Source organism: Ascaphus truei, chromosome 3 (genome assembly GCF_040206685.1).
Source record: "Ascaphus truei isolate aAscTru1 chromosome 3, aAscTru1.hap1, whole genome shotgun sequence".
NCBI classification, from domain to species: domain Eukaryota; kingdom Metazoa; phylum Chordata; class Amphibia; order Anura; family Ascaphidae; genus Ascaphus; species Ascaphus truei.
This window is the reverse complement of record NC_134485.1, coordinates 275,165,337-275,183,655: the sequence shown is the minus strand read 5'-3', so window position 1 is coordinate 275,183,655 and position 18,319 is coordinate 275,165,337. Positions and strand designations below refer to the sequence as shown.

Sequence of the window (18,319 nt, the reverse complement as noted above, 5' to 3'; positions counted from 1 at the left end):
TATATACCTGTGCAACCCTATTCTTAACATTGAACACAGCCTATTGGTGAACAATTATCTGTATCCACTCTCTAATGTGGAGACACAGACTAACAGACTAACCCATGCGCTCAGGTAACAATTAGACTGGCAGAGTTTGTTGATTGACTAATACTTAATCCCTAGACATTGGGTAACAATCAAGGCAGTTACTTTTTGATCACCGTGCTTTGGCTACTCAGCCGTCTGCCCTTCATGACTTTTTAGCCTAGTAAATAGCGTCTGCATTTTCAGAACAGATCCAAAATAAAATACATATACACTTTAATATCTACACATATTAATAAGTTCCATTCTGGTGGGCCCAGTGGGTCGACCTTTGCCAGTTTTTAATGCCTACAGTGACTCCACATATTGGCCAAATATGAACTCTCTGCGACCTCCAGAACTGGAGATACAGAAATGCACTTTAAAACATTAAAATACATGCTTATAATGAAACATGGGAACAGGGGAACATACATTTTCAAGGTATAACAAGGTGCAAACCTCATCCCTGGACCGCAGTCCAGTTAACCCCTTGTCTCTCTGGTGAGGTCAGGGAATGGCCATATGGGGTGCAACCCCTTTAATACCGGGCCACCCCCTTTCTCCCTCTACACTGACAAAGAACCAATCCTAAAGACTGTACTTCTAAGGGGGGAGCATAATACAAGTGGCTCAAACCTCAGTTCCACTGAGCTAAGCTACTGAGAGCAGCTGCAGCTCTATCCTACCATGAGGTTACCTGGTGGTTGAGGTGCATGGAAGGTGCCATCTGCGGTGCCTGTGTCCACAATGTCGGCTCCCCGGGGGCTAAGCCCAACCGCCATGTGTCCAAACTGCGAGGCCTACTACATGCGGCCTGCCAGCCCTGTGCCAACCGAATATGTCCAGCCGGACAGCTGAGCCGTCACACCAGCCGGTGCGGCTCCTACAGCCTTCCTTTCCGTGGATGTAATCGTGGGCTCTAGTCAACGCACCAAGAGTCTCAAGTGTACCGGTACCAGCAGCTTTGCCTGAGTCTGTTCCAGGACCGGAACCCTCGATGACCACCCAGCAGGGTTATCGGACTTCCCCGGGAGAGTTTGGTGTGCTTCCCCTGGTGACACAGGAGTGGGAGAGCTTCGTGCCAAAAGCCACTAGGGAACGCGAGGTGCCCCGATGGTATTCTCCGGAGGAAGTGTTCCTATCCCCATCAGAGGACGATGCCAGCAGCCGAATGTCTGTGGAGTGTTACCCGGCTCCAAAGATCCCGAGGAGGAAAGATCACCTACCTGGGGAGCAGATCGGCAGAGTCTGGATCCCTCAGCGGATGATGGTGCGTCCGGATGTAGATCGACTTCCGGTCTGGGAATAACTGCAGTATCTGGATCTCGCAAGATTTGACCTGGGTCCTGAAGTCATCAGCAAAACGACCGAGGCGACTGATGGGAGCCATGTGGAAACCCTTCTTATGAGACCAGACAATCTTCTGCTGATCTTCAAAGGTACTTGGCTCAGAGGGGAAGGGGTTGCCGGATTACCACAACCACGGACACTACATCTACACCAGAGGTAGCGAGTGGGGATAGGCCACAAAACCGGGACATTGTTCAGAACATTGTGAGACCTACTTCTCCTGTTCCTTCTATTCGTACCTCCACCAAGGCCCTTGATACCATCAATACTACCTCAGCAAAGACCTTCCTGAAGTAAAGGCAGGAAGTCTGGACACATACGTTATTTCTCATTGTGCTGTCTCAGCATTTCATTTCTCAGTATTTTAAGTCAGAATATATGACTTCTGTTAAGAGACAGACTATTGTGACTTGTAGAAAAGGAGTTAATGTCGGAATATGGGAAGTAAGTTTCTGCACGTATACTTGTTTGCTTGCTTGGCTATAAAACCTGAGTGTGACTGTTAATAAACTGGGAGAAGTATTTGACAAAGCTGTGTCTGACTCGTTTACTTCATCCTCCGAGCGCTCGTTCTTTTTCTGTTCAGCACCTTGGAGGGTCTTGGCCTCTCGAGAGGGTCTTCAGAGTTGAAGGGGACGGTCCATACTAACGTCGGAGTACAGGGCAAAGTTACAATGGGCCATCGTAAGCCCAAGCCCAGTGACTGGGTACAGGACCCTGCCGGGCCTAGTCCACTCGGCCGCACTGGCAGTGATACATCTACGGTTATTGAACCAAAGGGTGTCTCTTCAAGAAGTAGAAGCTATCACTATAGCACCTTCATTCCCCACCGATTTCAGAGACTGGGACTTTGGGGATAATAAGTGATGGTCTGATGATTCTGAGGGGGAAATACCTGCCTCTAGTCAGATACCTCAAGGGGATCCCAAAGCTCAGTTAGATTTTTTTAGAGGGTCCTCACTGTCGTAACAATCTGAGACTTCTGGGGTGTCATCTAGGATGGACACTAGGTCCAGTAGCCCTAAATCTATAGACTTCTTCCCTTTGAAAGTGGTACAGATGTTCTTTTCATCGTTGTAGTCAGCGTACGAATTCATACCATCAAGGACAATGTATTGAGTTGGTAGAGCCTATGTGTTATGTAACGTGTTTGTTATAAAACAGGTCCTATGCTGAAGGATGGTCTTAATAAATTGGTTCCAAATTGGATTCAACAGAGGGAGAGAGTAGCCATTGCTGGTTCTGGCTACTCATTTGCCTCCCTTACACGCAAGTCCTGGTAGATGCAGGCAGTGTTAGGCCCATCTTAGGTTTACTCCTCCCCTCTTCAGCTTCCTTGAGTCGCAGGAGTGGAATGGGACTTGGTCTGTGTGTTGCCCAATCGCGGGTGCAGACCTTGTGCCCTCCTCATCTGCTCTAAGGAAGAGGCACATCTAAATTTTAGTTAGTCTGTGTGAAGAGTTGATTAGTCTAGTTCTCCCAAGTAAAACAACAACAACAAAAACAACAACAAAAAGAACGATTCCAGCGCTCCTACCAATTAGGCTAAAATAAAATAATATTCTCATGAAAAATGGTATTTTGTTAAACCCTTTGGCCAAAGCGTTTGTAAGCCTGCATGCCACGTCAAGTTCTCCCCAGTATCTTGAGAGGGTGTGCAGCTCTGGCTGAGTACTGGGAGCTGTAAGCTGTGTCTCACCCTGCGGGGTGAGACTGTGTAATCAGTCCCACTAGGGGACTGTTAGAAGGCCCAAAGCAATACCTGATATAGGAACCACCCAGAGGCATGGGATCCGAAGAGTATTCGCTGTATGACCTGATGTATGCAGTGGATGCCAAATAAAAATATCCTGTTCAATACACTCTGACCTGAGGGTGCAGTTACTCAGGGAGAGGATGGAAGTATTCTATCATGGGAACTGCCTCCAGCACTCCTGGAGCCTGTGGTGGATGGAGGTGCTTTCACTACAGAGAAAAAACTGAACATCCCAAACCTAAAGCCTGTCCTGATGTCTCCACATCATCGCGTACCCTCAACTCTCCTGCAAACCAACAACAGGTACTATGCACCACACACCAGTAGCAAGGGCAGGGGGTGGGGGGGGAGGGGGGGGTAGAAAGCAGCGCTACACATATTACCCACAATCCCTGGATGCAGTAGAAGCATTGTATGCTGATAGATTAAGGGTAAAGGAAAGTTCGCAGACGTGTCTGACACATGCAAATGTGCTCAAAAGTGGTATTTTTATTACGGTGGAGGGCTGTGGCAGATTAAATTTTTTGCCAGCCATTGGCACTTACACCGCCGGACCGCCTCCTGCGGTGCCGCCTCCTCCTCCTGCAGCGTCACTGCATCAATGGACCCTGCAACATCGCGTTTCCATGACAATGTGACATCAAGTTGTCATGGCAGCGCATCACAGGCCGTGATGCTGCAGAATGAGGGCGGCGTGAAGTAGAAGGTAAGAGACCTTTACAGAGGCCCTCACTCTCCCCCAACAATCAGTGTGAAAGAGAGCGGGGCCTCTGTGTGCTGCGCCCAAATTTTGTCGCCCTAGGCCCGGGCCTATTGGGAAATCAGCCACTGATGGAGGGTGTGCAGTTTTTCACCCACCATAACTTACTTTGTGCAGCTTTCAGGTATAAGCCCTATACATTTATGCCCATGGAGCTGTTAACTGGTAAACTTTTTACTCCCCACATATGACAGCAAGACTTTTACAGATCTCTTTGGATGCTGCAGTAAAAATAGCAATCCCACCTGGTCGTTTTTTTCAATTGACTAGAGAGCAAGTTTTCAATGTAAGATCAACATTTTCTTTATTTATTGGTCACATTTGCAGCATCCACCTTTACCAATGACAAAGTGCTGAGACATTAGTGGTCAATATTTCCTGAACAGCGAGCTCCTGATAAAGACTGCATAATCATTCTTAAAGTATTGTGTGTGATAGTGAGCCCTACATTCAAGATGCATTCATACATGAATATCAGGGTGGTCAGCTCAAGGAGGCTCCTGATCCAGTCAAATATGGGGAGACGTTTGTGGTTTTGGAATAGACCACTGCTTTATTGGTGCCTTGCAATACAAACGTTAGTCATTTCCAGAAAATCAAGGAGAAAATCAAGGAGAAGATGTACCTGTTGCCGTGCCAATTTTTCATTTTATAATTAATAATTAAGTAATAATCCCCGAAGAACAGGGCATTACTGGCCAATAGTGCCCTGGCTGGAAGAGTTGAAGGCCTGAGGAAAAGCCGAGGGACTTTAACCCAGCCAGGGCATTATTGGCCAGTAATGACCTGTTCTGAGGGAATTATTAATATTATAGGCAAAATGTAGGCTTTTTTCATAAAAAAATAGACAATTTTGAAAAGAAATATAAAACTCGGAAATACGCTGATGCACCTGTGTAGGAAAAAGAAGTAAAGTAGCAAATGTGAGGGGAGAGAGGTGGACGGGGGAAGAGGTGAGGGGGGGGGAGAAGAGAGATGAGGGGGGAGGGGAGAGGTGAGGGGGCAAGGGAGGAGAGGCAAGGGTGTGGGAGAAGAGAGAGGTGAGGAGCGAGGTGAGGGGGGGAAGAGAGGTGAGGGGAGGGAAGAGAGGTGAGGGGGGAAGCGAGGTGAGGGGGGGAAGCGAGCGTGAGGTGAGGGGGAGGTGGGGGGGAGAGGTGATGAGGGGAGATGGGGAGAGAGAGGGAGAGGGGGAGTGGGAAAGGTGACGGGTAGGAAGGGGATGAGAAGCGGGGGGGGAAAGAGGGGACGGGGAGAGGTGGGTGTAGGGGAGAATGGGAAGAGAAGTGGGGGGGACAGTGATTTTAACTACAAACTAAAAAAAAAACAGTTTCTCTTGGCTGGCTGCCCTTGCTCAATGTTAAAGGATAGTCTCTTATATATCCCTTCGTGGCTATCTGTGAGACATTCTGGATCTTGACTGTGACCAGCTGGAGATACATGTCAGAGTGGCTGCTGTGTGAGCACCTGGGACTGGAAATAAGCCCAGGGGAACAGGGGGGGGGGGGTGTGGGGAAATGAGCACCGGGGACCGGGGGAGGAGGAAATAAGCCCTGGGGAACAGGGGGGGGGGGGAGGAGGAAATAAGCCCTGGGGAACAGGGAGTGGGGGGAATGAGTACTGGGGACAGGGGGGGGGGGGAGATGAGTGCAAGGGACCAGTGGGGGGGGGGGGAATGAGCGCCGGGGACCGGGGGAGGAGGAAATAAGCCCTGGGGAACAGGGGGGGGGGAGGAGGAAATAAGCCCTGGGGAACGGGGGGAGGAATGAGTACTGGGGACAGGGGGGGGGGGGGGATGAGCGCCAGGGACCAGGATGGGAAGGAGCTGCGGGGAACAGGGGTGAGGGGAAGGAACACCCCCCCTACTGCCTCCCACCCGGCCAGCCAGCCACAGGGACAGACAACAGGAGGGAGGGACACCGCGTGACCAGCAAATCCCGGGCAACGCCGGGTATATCAGCTATGTACTATATAGAGATATTTTTACATGTACTTTAGTAAAACAAAAAAAAGTATTACCATTCCAATATCTGGTAAACGAGGTTTTCAATTCATTTTGAATTGATTAAAAACAAACATAAATGCAAAGTGCTCTGGCAGAGAAAGTTTATCTCAATTTTATTATCAACAGGAAAATTCGGTATCTTACCGCTGAAGTTCTTCTCCAAGATGCTCTGAGCTGTCTCCTGGGAGCACTGTATACATGTCATCTTCCTCAAGTTTCCGTTTGCGACCAAGAAGAAATAAGGAATTGAGCCAACTGTTAAAGAAAAAAAGAACAATTAATTTAAATGTAAAATCATTGAAAAGGGAATAGAGGTAGCGAAGATATTGAGAAGAGGTCAAGTTTTATACTTCATCGTCTAAACTCTGCTGGTTAGGGAAATGCTGACCAGATTAAAGCCAAGAGAAATATGAAAAACTAATTTAATGCCCATGATGCGAGTAAATGTGCTATCTTAACAATAGGACACTCATGGGATATAATGAACCACAATTAATCAGATGATTTGCACAGGTCCAGCATGAAAATCCAACTATTCCAATAAACCATAGGACACAATTTTATATATATATATTTTTTTTTTTTTTTTTAAATGCAATGTGTCTGAACTCACTGCATGATATTCCACAAAGAAGCACAGAGGATAATGAAAAACAATTATACATAAACTCGTCAGCCTTGATTTCAACTATTTCTCCTCAACTGTCCACGTGAGGCAACTATGAAGTTAGAACTTCAAAAACAGTTTAAGATAGAACACCTGCATATGAAATCCCATTAAGTTTAATGTGAGCCACAGAACAATGTGTTAAAGAATAATCCAGCTGACGCAGTGTATCTCCATCACACAAACATAAGCACCTGTCAAACCTGTTTTGGAAAATCCGTATGTTTTCACATTTTGTAATGAGGAAATATCTGTTTACAACGCAGCCTTTTATACAACTTTCATCGCTTTAGTGCCAACAATAACCAACATATCATAAAGCTGCATTGTCAGGCATGTTGCATGCTTTCTAAATACGTAGATAGAATGACTTTCATCAAGACATTTCATACATAATTTAAAAATATATATATTTATTAGAATAAACAAAAATAAACTGCGCACTGAATGAGTCAAAAATGAGTGATAACAATAAAGTTATATATATATATTATATAATAAAATATGACAATATTGTATATTGTAATAAATGTGCACTATAAGTGATAAAGGGAAATAAAAAATATCCTAATAAAACTGATAACAGTGTGAATAGTGATATTAAATCGTGGTAAATACAAAAACCTTCAATCACAAAGTGGGAGTCTGCAGCTGGTCACAGTGGATGGCTACAACAGCACACAGAGAAACATAAAAGAAAAAACAGCGCACGACTCTCATAGGGTTAATCAATACTTAAACAGTGTTTATGAAAGTGATAAAAAAATGCACGTACAAGATAATTTAGTCAAATATGTAGGGCATGTTTAGGGTACATGTATTCCACTCATGGATGCAGGTAGCTTGCTTTGTGAGGACTCCTCACTCCTGCAGCCTCCGGTCCGGATGAGAGCGTCTTTCATCTGCTACTGTAGTCATCCAGGTAAGTCCTTCACTTTAAGCAGCGTCCACAAGTCAAAACCTAGAGGGTAGCATGTAAATCTAACTGGAACAAAACACTTACCGCACTGTCGATGCTGCGGCTGTCCTTGCCTGAGATTAGTGCATTAGAGGCTATTGATACCACACACTGGGAACGATGACGTCACTGTGGTACATGAGGGTCAGCAATGACCGGGAGAATAATTAGTGCAGTCACGTGGGTTACCGGAGCAGGCTTACTTGACAGTTAAACTCAGGAACAATGTCAACACGATATCAACAACAATCTACGCGTTTCGTAGACCAAACTACTTTGTCAGAGATAATCAATGTTGTAAAACTCATGTGATATAAACCCCATGTTGGCCGGTGATTGGTAATGCAAAAATTAAAACGACCTCTTAACACAGGGGACGTAGCTTTACACAGGTGTTAACTAACTACCACATTCATTACACAGGTTAAAATTACCTACATTTTAAAACTTAATTTATACATAAAAATATCAATACTATAAACAAAAGCCATTAAATCAGACACTGAAACGTGAAAACAGTGTTAGTAATCAAAAAATATTACATACACAAAAGTCTTCAGTTACTAAAAAAAGAGACCAAGAAAAAGAAAACCAATTATAAGACATTTATAGAATTGGAGATAGAATGAAAATCCAATAAAAAATAAATACTAAAAAGTACAGTATAGGAACAAAATCAATGGATAATACCCCAAATAATTAAAACTGATTAAAATGCTCAGAACACCTATTCATTACAAATTTTAAATATATTAGAATAAACAAATTTCCAGATATAAGAACCTATAGTACATAAAGAACATTGAATCTCAAAAATCGATATGGGCTACAAATAGTCATCCCAAATAATTATCCAATAATAAATGGTAAATTTATAATAAAAAAAATAGTACAGTGACCACACATCAAGCTCCTTATTTAGGCCCCTAGGGGCCAAAGTCTTAAGTTAATAAATCCAAAACATCTCGTTTGGATAAAGCCTTCAATCTATCACCCCCTCGTCTAATGACGAGGTACACTATGTTTATCCATGCCCAGTCTAATATTCCTAGTGTGGCGGTGAAGGGTTAACCAGGCCAATTATAAAGGTATTATGCCCGGCTGGTTAGCCCTAAACCTTGTTGGGACTGAAGGGGTTAAATTGTATGGTCACCATAATGCCATGTATTCCCTTACACTACCTTTATTGTTCCTATTTTGCAGCCCCAGAAGTTAGCTGCAGTATAATGAATGAATGAGAAATGTGCAAACTGTATTCGTGACACAAGGGGGAGCTTCCAGCGCTGTGCCAAGCGCTAAATTGCATAAGTGTGCCTGTGAGTAAGTAGCTGCATTAAAGATATGTATCAGTTTCCAGACCACAGACATCAAAACTGCAAAGTCAATTGAATAAGTGGTCTGCGGTTTAGCTGAAGTACCTTCTTGCTACAATGTATCCAGTCGTCTCGTTATCCACTTAAGCTGAATTGGTGGCGCACATCTGAGGTTACCGATCAAAGCCAGCACAGATATATTGTATGCCGGCTTGTAAACCAAACCGATTATAGGTCAAACCGCAACCCACATCACAGAGCCCCATCAATTAAGTGGATAACTTGCGCCAGGAAAGAGCTAGCACTCTAATTTTTGGAGTGCAGCTAGCTAATAAAGTACCATGAGTATACATATGAGTTTTATATTTATTGCATATACAGAACATATATATAAAAATAAACTGTATTTCAATGGTGTTTTAAAGGTACAGGCAGGAACCCTTTCCTGCCAGCCCGGCAATGAATCCATTAACATGCCCATAAGTTAAGGATGAATGAGCTGAGGGATTTTTCATCTCCGTACTTCAAAGGGCACCCTGCTAAATTGGTGCCCCAGTGTCTAGAGAAGTCCGGAGTTGAAAAGCCTCAGAGACCCTAGGTGTTAGGGTGGCCGGGATGTTTGTAAGTATCAGATACCAGTGCGAAGTATGGGCACTTCACACTTGGCTGTTGAGGAGAGAGGAGTAAGCTGCTGAAGAGATTTCCTGATACAAGGACACTTGTGGACTCTTTCACCATAAACCCCTGAAGAAAGAAGTTGCTTTTGAAACGCGTAGGGTGGCTAAGGAGGCAATACTGTTTTATTTGGTTGGCTATTCCCCACCCCCCCCCCCCCCTCTCCACGTCAGTGTTGGCGAATCAGCGAATCTGCGTTTGCCAAGTTAAATGCTTGGTTGACACTCCAGACGAATCTGCCGTAGCGGGTCCAGGAGCAGCTGCACGTTCTCCCTGGTGTGCCGAGTGAGGCTATCCTCCCACACGCCGGCTGGCGTGTGCACCTCCCACCTACGGAGAAGTCCAGGAGCTGTGGCTGTTACAACCAAAGAGAGGGGATACTCTCAAATATATCCACCGCCTGCTTATACCATCTATCTGGTGAGTGGGCAATCCAACCATTATATCATTGCTGCAGTATGCCGACCTGATCATTGTCCATAATATTTTAATATTTCTTATTTTTCTTATGTTCCATGTATCTTTTATGATATGTTTTATTAAATATTTTTTAATTATAATTTTTCACCTTTTTGATCTCTCAGCTGATTGTTATCTGTTTTACATGTAGTTTGTATTATATGTTGTTTGCCCTATTCCAAACAGTATTATGCTATGTGTTGTGCTTTCTCCCTTTTTTTAAAGCATATTACCGAAGCCATTTCCTGATCGTTCAACAGGCTTGGTTTTTATATCCTTTTTTACTATTTGTATTATTATTAGGCGCCTATAGATACATAATTTCCTTCCATGTGCTTTGTTCTGACCAGGGGATCAGTTGTTGTATCCCAGGCAGCCCCTTGTGCATGGATATAGATCCACACTTAAGGTTATAGATTGTATACAATATATCATATATCTGTTTTGGTTAGCGCTACCTGTTCCCTTTTTTCTATGTCACTTCACACTTGGTAGCCAAACCCCAGACTTACTGTCGCCAGGTAAGAGGTTGGGCCCTGTATGCTAAGCAGCTTACAGTAGGTGTCAGGTTGGTACATGCTCTGAGCAAAACGGGAAGCAACTTCTGCCCTTTTTGTGAGCTACTGGCAAGTCTGGGAAAGGTGGGAAAAGTTGTTCCCATGGGAGGATTGGCTGTGTATGTTAGGGATAGGGCTCTTAACCCTATAAAAATGTCTACAGCCCAGTCCTAGTCAGATTCATCTCAGCTTTACCAAGATACGTCCAAGCTACAGCGTCAGCGGTTCAGGAGTATGAGGGGTTAACTACATCATAACGAAGATTTGCACCACTCTTCCAGAACTCGTTTGAGCCAAGGGTTCCTGAACGAATCCGGTAAGGACAGAAGGAACATCTTTCCTCCGGCGGAGATACAGGGATGGGAGCTTGTGCCCCTAGCCGAGGACTGTCGCATGGCTCAAATAGCGCACCCACTTGCATGCGTGCATGGGTGCCCAGAGACTTTGTTTTCAAGTCATTCGTTCCGTGGACATTGGATTTCGTTTCCCCATCCCAGCAAGTGTTTATTTAGTGTAATTGTGAAGATTTGTGTGCTTGTCTTAAAAGGAAATAAATTACAATTAATTTTTCCCCCCTTGTGCTCAATCCAGAATCCCGGTATTAATGTTTGTAAGACCTGGTCTACCGTGACACCTAGCATGTTCTAGGATTCTTGTCTTCAAAAAAGTTTCGTTCGGCCTACATATTAGAGTCCACAGGGACATTCCAACATATAGACTACATATGAAGTTTTGCGGGAAATACTGTGTTCTATGGGGTATTTAATATTAGTAACAGTAGAAGTAATAGATTTCCTGTCACCATGTAGAAGACTGCAAGCCCGGCATTTTCCACAACTAAAGTTACCCACAGGATTAGAAACCAACCATGACTTATCAACTATCTCGGTGACACTCTGTCCTATGTCAGTCACTAGGAGCCAAATATATATATATTTTTTACATTTTTGGCTTTCCAATAGATAAAACTTGGTTTCACATCTAGATATGGTCCTTCTGGGTCATTGGTCAAGATATGCCAATTTTTGTAATAATTTTCTGGATTAACTTATTTCCTTAATTGAAATTTGTAATAAACGGGACCCTGATGGCGCCATCATTAAACCTACTTAATTCATGATTTTTATGTTTACTCAACTGTAAGGATTTCTTATCCATCTCTCTGACCATAGTCAGGGCCGAGGAAAGCAACTCCACACACTAGCCTTTTTGGATACATTTATCAAATAAATTATCTGACTGAATTCTGAAATCGGTATCTAAATCACAATTTCTTTTAAGACATATGAACTGACCCAACAGTACTGTATGTTGTCAACCCATGACCTTTTGTGGTTACTTGAAGCCAATAACAAATTATTGGCATTTACTTTCTTAAAGAAAGTTTTAGTTGTAACAATATTACCAGGTGCAATTTCTAAATCAAATCCCCAAAAAATCTATTTCAGAGGCATTTGAAGTGAAGGTAAATTTAATCTTAAAATGATTATCATTTAGGTACTTTAAAAAAGGCTCTAAAGACTCCTCATCTCCAACCCAGATACATAAAATGTCATCTATGAACCGTCACCATAAAATTATTTTGGAGGCGAAAGGGTTATGGGACCAAATACATTCCTGTTCCCAGAAACCCATGTACATGTTTGCGTAACTGGAGGCAAAAAGAGTCCCCATAGCAGTCCCGCAAACCTGCACATAGAACTGGGATAGGAACAAAAAGTAATTGTGAGAGAGGATATATTGAATGGATTTAAAAACAAATTCTCCATTTAATGGATGAAGCTCAACATCTTTTTGAAAATGTTTTAATTGGATCTACTCCCAAGTCATGTGGTATGTGTGTATAGAGTGAGGTGACATCAATGTATCTCTCCACTTAACTTTTGTTAGTAAATTTAGAACCGATGTAGTGTCCATTATATGATGGGAGTGCACTCATTTCTGGAGAAAATAGTCCACATACTACATACCACATACTGCAGCCCATCTCCAAGTGGCCCATTATAAGTGGCAGGACTACTGTACAACTGAAGTTTAAAAGGAAGTTCAAAAGATGTGAAGAAGTGGACACCCCCAACTGGCTCCGATTCCTGCCTTTGAACTACGCTGGAAAGGAGGATATCATATATACCAGACTGCATCATTACTGCTGTGATGCTGCCTTTACCATTTATATTTGCTGTGACTTCACTCCTCAAATTATGCACTTCTTTTTACCAGCCTCAGTATGTCTCTAACTCTATTCATATATCTCCATCTCTCCTTCCTTCACCACTTCTCTGTTCACGTGAACTCCTTTCTTACCTGCGTCCTCTGACACCACACAGCTATATCCCCTGCACTAAAAAACACCCCTAAAAATCATCCTCACACATCCTCTTTCTATCCATGCTTCTCCTCCTTGCTTCTGGGGATATCTCTCCCAATCCTGGTCCCTGCCGTATTCCTACATGCGCTCGTCCTCGCCTGCCAATTGCAACCTCTACTCCTTCTGGTGTCAACCTCTCCAACCTCATACCCATCCCCTGCCACCCTCCCTCCCTTTCTCCTGTGCCCTTTGGAATGCTCGCTCCCTTTCTAACAAGTGCCTCTCTGTACATGACTTTTTTCTCTCTCGCTCTCTGCTCCTATTTGCTATAACTGAGACCTGGCTCACTCAGTCTGACTCTGCTCTGGCAGCTGCCCTCTCTTATGGTGGCCTTTCTTTCTCCTACACTCCGCTCCCTGATGGCAGGGGTGGAGGCGTGGGGCTCCTGCTCTCCTCTCTCTGCCGTTACCGAACCCTTCCAATTCCTCCCGCTCTTGCTTTTCCCTCCTCTGAGGCTCACACTGTCCAGATCTTCTCTCCTCTCCCTGTCCATGTGGCGGTCATCTATCGCCCACCTACCTCTACTCATCCCCCTTCTGCCTTTCTCTCTCACTTTGAATCCTGACTATTTTCACTGTCTCAGAGGAGGATGTGTCACTGTTGATCGCCTCTTCTCCCTACCACCTGCCCTCTTGACCCCATTCCCTCCCATCTCCTAAAACCTCTTGGTCCTACTATAATCCCTACGCTCACACACATTTTTAACTCCTCCCTCTGCCCTGGAACCTTTCCATCCTCCTTCAAACATGCAAGAGTTATACCATTACTCAAAAACAGAAAGCTTGACCCTACCTGTCTTTCTAACTATCGACCTGTCTCCCTCCTGCCTTTTGCCTCTAAACTCCTTGAACGTCTTCTATTCTCTCGCTTGCTCCATTTTCTCAATACCTATTCTCTCCTAGACCCTCTACAATCTGGCTTCCGCACTGCTCACTCCACGGAAACAGCCTTCACTAAAATAACTGACGACCTCCATGCTGCCAAAGACAGAGGTCATTACACTCTGCTCATATTACTCGACCTCTCTGCAGCATTTGACACCGTGGACCACCCTCTTCTTCACATTCTCCATACTCTTGGTATTCGGAACAAAGCTCTATCCTGGATCTCATACTACCTCTCCCATCGTACTTTCAGTGTCTCTTCTGCTAATACCTCCTCCTCCTCTATTGGTCTCTCTGTGGGGGTACCCCAGGGCTCTGTCCTGGGACCTCTTCTCTTTCTCTGTACACACTCTATCGAGGTGACCTAATAACATATTTTGGGTTTAAACATCACCTCTATGCTGACGACACACAAATATACTTTTCAACACCCGACCTTACACCTGCTGTACAAACCAAAAAGTTTCTGAATGTCTCTCTGCTATATCATCCTGGATGGCCCTCCACCGCCTTAAACTCAACATGGCTAAAACAGAACTCCTCATACTTCCTCCCAAACCTGGCCCTACTACCTCCTTCCACATTACTGTTGGAACTACGATCATTCACCCAGTAGCCCAAGCACGCTGCCTAGGGGTCACACTCGACTCCTCTCTCACATTCGCCCCTCACATTCAAAACATTTCTAAAACCTGTCGCTTTTCCCTCCGCAATATAACAAATATACGCCCTTTCCTCTGTTGCTCGACGGCTAAAACTCTGACTCAGGCCCTCATTCTCTCCCGTCTTGATTACTGTAACCTCCTGCTGTCCGGCCTTCCTGCCTCTCACCTGTCTCCCCTACAATCTATCCTAAACGCTGCTGCCCGAATCACTCTACTCTTTCCTAGATCCGTCTCAGCATCTCCACTCATGAAATCCCTCTCCTGGCTTCCGATCAAATCCCACATCTCACACTCCATTCTTCTCCTCACTTTTAAAGCTTTATACTCTTATGCCCCTCTTTACATCTCAGCCCTAATTTCTCGTTATGCACCATCCAGACTCTTGCGTTCTTCTCAAGGATGTCTTCTTTCTACCCCCTTTGTATCTAAAGCCCTCTCCCGCCTTAAACCTTTTTCACTGACTTCCCCACACCTCTGGAATGCCCTTCCCCTCAGTACCCGACTAGCACCCTCTCTATCCACCTTTAAGACCCACCTTAAGATACACTTGCTTAAAGAAGCATATGAATAGCACTGTGTATATTCTGAACACATGATACCTAAAGTTTGACCTGTAGACGCACTTAGCAGAACTCCCTCCTACTGTCTCTGTATGTGCTCCCTACCTACCAATTAGACTGTAAGCTCCTCGGAGCAGGGACTCCTCTTCCTTAATGTTACTTTTATGTCTGAAGCACTTATTCCCATGATCTGTTATTTATATTATCTGTTATTTATTTGATTACCACATGTATTAGTACTGTGAAGCGCTATGTACATTAATGGCGCTATATAAATAAAGACATACAATACATACTGTGATAAATTCGATGTAATTGATTGAACTCCAGACACTATTTGTCTGCCCAGTGGACTCTTTAAGGACTTGTGGATTTTAGGGAGGGGGTAAAAAAAAAATGGGGATTCTTGGATTCTCTATAAACAAAAAATTATATTCTTTCTTATTAAAACGGTTTGCAAAAGTGCTTCATCAACGAGAACTTTCAGCTCCCCGATGAATTTCATCGTTGGATCACTTAACTTTCATGTAAAAAAAAGGGATCATCTAGGAGCCTTCTTGCTTCCTGTTCATAATTCTCACGATTCTGTAAAACTACCCCACCTCCCTTATCTGTCTGCCTAATGATTAAATCATTATTTTCTCATAGACGTTTTAATGCTTGATCACTAAAACGAAGGTTATGACGTGATTTGTCTAATTTAAAACCACTCACCAAATCTGAAAATTCATTATTTACAATTGATGAAGTAATATTGCTGAAATGAAGATACTGTTGATATTACTGAAATGGACTGGGGGGGGAGAGGGGCTCTGGAGAAGGATTGAATGCAATGTTCTGTTTCCATTTTGTCTGATTTGTTATGTTTTTAGTATCAATTTTGTGTGTAAGGATGGGGTGTGCGTGAGTTTTGCTCTTGGCAGATTTACGACTGTCTGAAGTAACGCCCACATTCCTGGTAACACAGAGTGTCTGGTTCCTATAGTGAACTGTTTGAATCTAGTTTTAATGATCTGTAAGATGATTGTTTAAGAATTAAAGAGTGGTTAGTATAATCTGCCTAGTAACACATTTTATACAAAGGAAATTAAATGTATAAAAAAAAGCCTGCTTGGACACTCCCTGGGAGAGAACCTCATTTTGACTTTTGAAAATGTATGATCATATAGTATAAAGTACTTATCAACTAACCCTGTTTGTGAATTTGCAAACATTGACACAATATTAAAAAAAGTATCAATAAAACTCCCTTTGGAGTGTGCTGGATAAAACTTAGACTGAGACTTGAAATTGGTATGATGACACTCATGGCCCATCTACCAAATCAGTGGCAGGATTACCAGCTTCAGTCAATGGTGTTACATTTTCATCAGTACCCTTTAAAAAATGGCGCTTCCATGTGAGATTCCTCGTAAATTTATTGAGGTCCGTAAATAATTGAAACCCATTAGGGGCACAAGTTTCAGCAAACGAGAGGCCTCTCCTCAAAATATCCTGTTCTTTATCTGTAAGTATACAAGAAAAGAGGTTAAAAATTCCCCTATTGGACGAAGCCCATTGTTTTTTTCTACCACAGCTCTTCTCTTGGTTACGGGCCCCCCTTCTCGTTGCTCTTTTATGCAACCTCTTTTTTGCCACTTTGGGGTATCCTGATTCGGCCTTTCTGGCTCCCACTCCGAGCCTCGTGGGGCCTGATATCTCGATTTGAGCTTCTCTAAAAAAGAGAGGGTTCACTAGATCGATTATCAGGCCCATAACTGGATGCTGGATAACTTTTGGCCGTTCTCCCTCTCTTTTATCAAATTATTTCTGTGATTTCTGATAAAATTTAGAATTTGGTTGTTCACCCATTGGTTTCCTATATCCATTGGAATTACCTTTCTTATAAAACCTGGAATTGTCATGACGCCTATTACATGCAGCATCTCTTTCACTATTTTCTCTTCCAGAATATCTGGACTGAGATCCACCCACCTGATGGGTAGGCGGTTGCTGCGGATGATTGGCGACAATGGGTCTTTCAGTTCTTCCCCAATCCTTCTGTCTATTATTAAAATAATTAGACTTATCGCGGGAAAAAAACATTTTTGTTTGGTTTTCATTATCTCGCTTTCAGATTGTTCCAGTGTCAACCTAAATTCATACTCCATCATAGTACAATCCTTCTCTTTAATTAAAGGTTCTAGTACAATGATAGCTATAGAAATCTCTTTCTCTAGTACAACTAAAGATTTATTCCTTTCATATATTATAAGCTTCATTAAGTCCATAGAACACTCCTCCAGGATCCTATCTCATTCTTTTTTAAAGTGATCATTACCTTTAGCAAAGGTGGGATTCTTAATTATCTAGAGTCCTCTAGGGACTCTTTTAAACTCAATATATTTTAAGAGTGGTTTTATCACACCAGTGCTTACTTTCATTGAGAAATTTTTCTAGATTCTTAAACTGATCTTCAATAGACACATTTTCAGAATCAAGAACCAGATTGGACTGTTCAGAGAATAGAGAATCTGAAAACCTAAACCTTTTCTCTCTGCAATTGGCTAAACTCCAAACCACGTTGGTAAAAAAACAATTTGTAGATGCAAAAAGATAAATTTCTTTAAATTAATCTAAAAGTGCACTAATATACAGTGATATCAATGTGAAAAACAATTGTGCAGCATCTAAGAGCTTAAAAGAGAACAAAAATAAACTGCGCACTGAATGAGTGAAAAATGAGTGATAACAATAAAGTTATATATCTGTGATAATTAAATACGACAATATTGTAATAAAAGTGCACTATAAGTGATAAAGGGAACTATAAAATATCCTAATAAAACTGTGTGAATAGTGATATTAAATTGCTGAGTTTAACTGTCAAGTAAGCCTGCTCTGGTAACCCACGTGACTTCACTGATTATTCTCCCGGTCGTCGCTGACCCGCGCGTACCACAGTGACGTCATCATTACCGGTGTGTGGTACCACTAGCCTCTAATGCACCAATCTCAGGCAAGGATATCCGGAGCATCGACAGTGCGGGAAGTGTTTTGTTCCAGTTCGATTTACATGCTACCCTCTGGGTTTTGACTTGTGGACGCTGCTTAAAGTGAAGGACTTACCTGGATGACTACAGTAGCAGATGAAAGACGCTCTCATCCGAACCAGAGGCTGCAGTCTGTGAGGAGTCCCCACGAAGCAAGCTGCCTGCATCCATGAGTGGTAACATGTACCCTAAACATGCCCTGCATATTTGACTAAATTATCTTGTACGTGCATTTTTTTATATC

At 43.2% G+C, this 18,319-nt stretch overlaps 1 protein-coding gene across 2 annotated transcripts in view; it reads right to left on the bottom strand.

Moving 5' to 3' along the window:
* The window catches only part of ABCC4 (ATP binding cassette subfamily C member 4 (PEL blood group)), a 356,776-nt gene that overhangs the window by 277,748 nt on the left and 60,709 nt on the right, over nucleotides 1–18,319 (bottom strand). For both annotated transcript variants that reach the window (XM_075590857.1, XM_075590858.1), the window contains exon 2: nucleotides 6,082–6,192. In XM_075590857.1, the coding sequence (XP_075446972.1) occupies nucleotides 6,082–6,192 (111 nt within the window). The remainder of the gene's footprint in view (nucleotides 1–6,081; nucleotides 6,193–18,319) is intronic.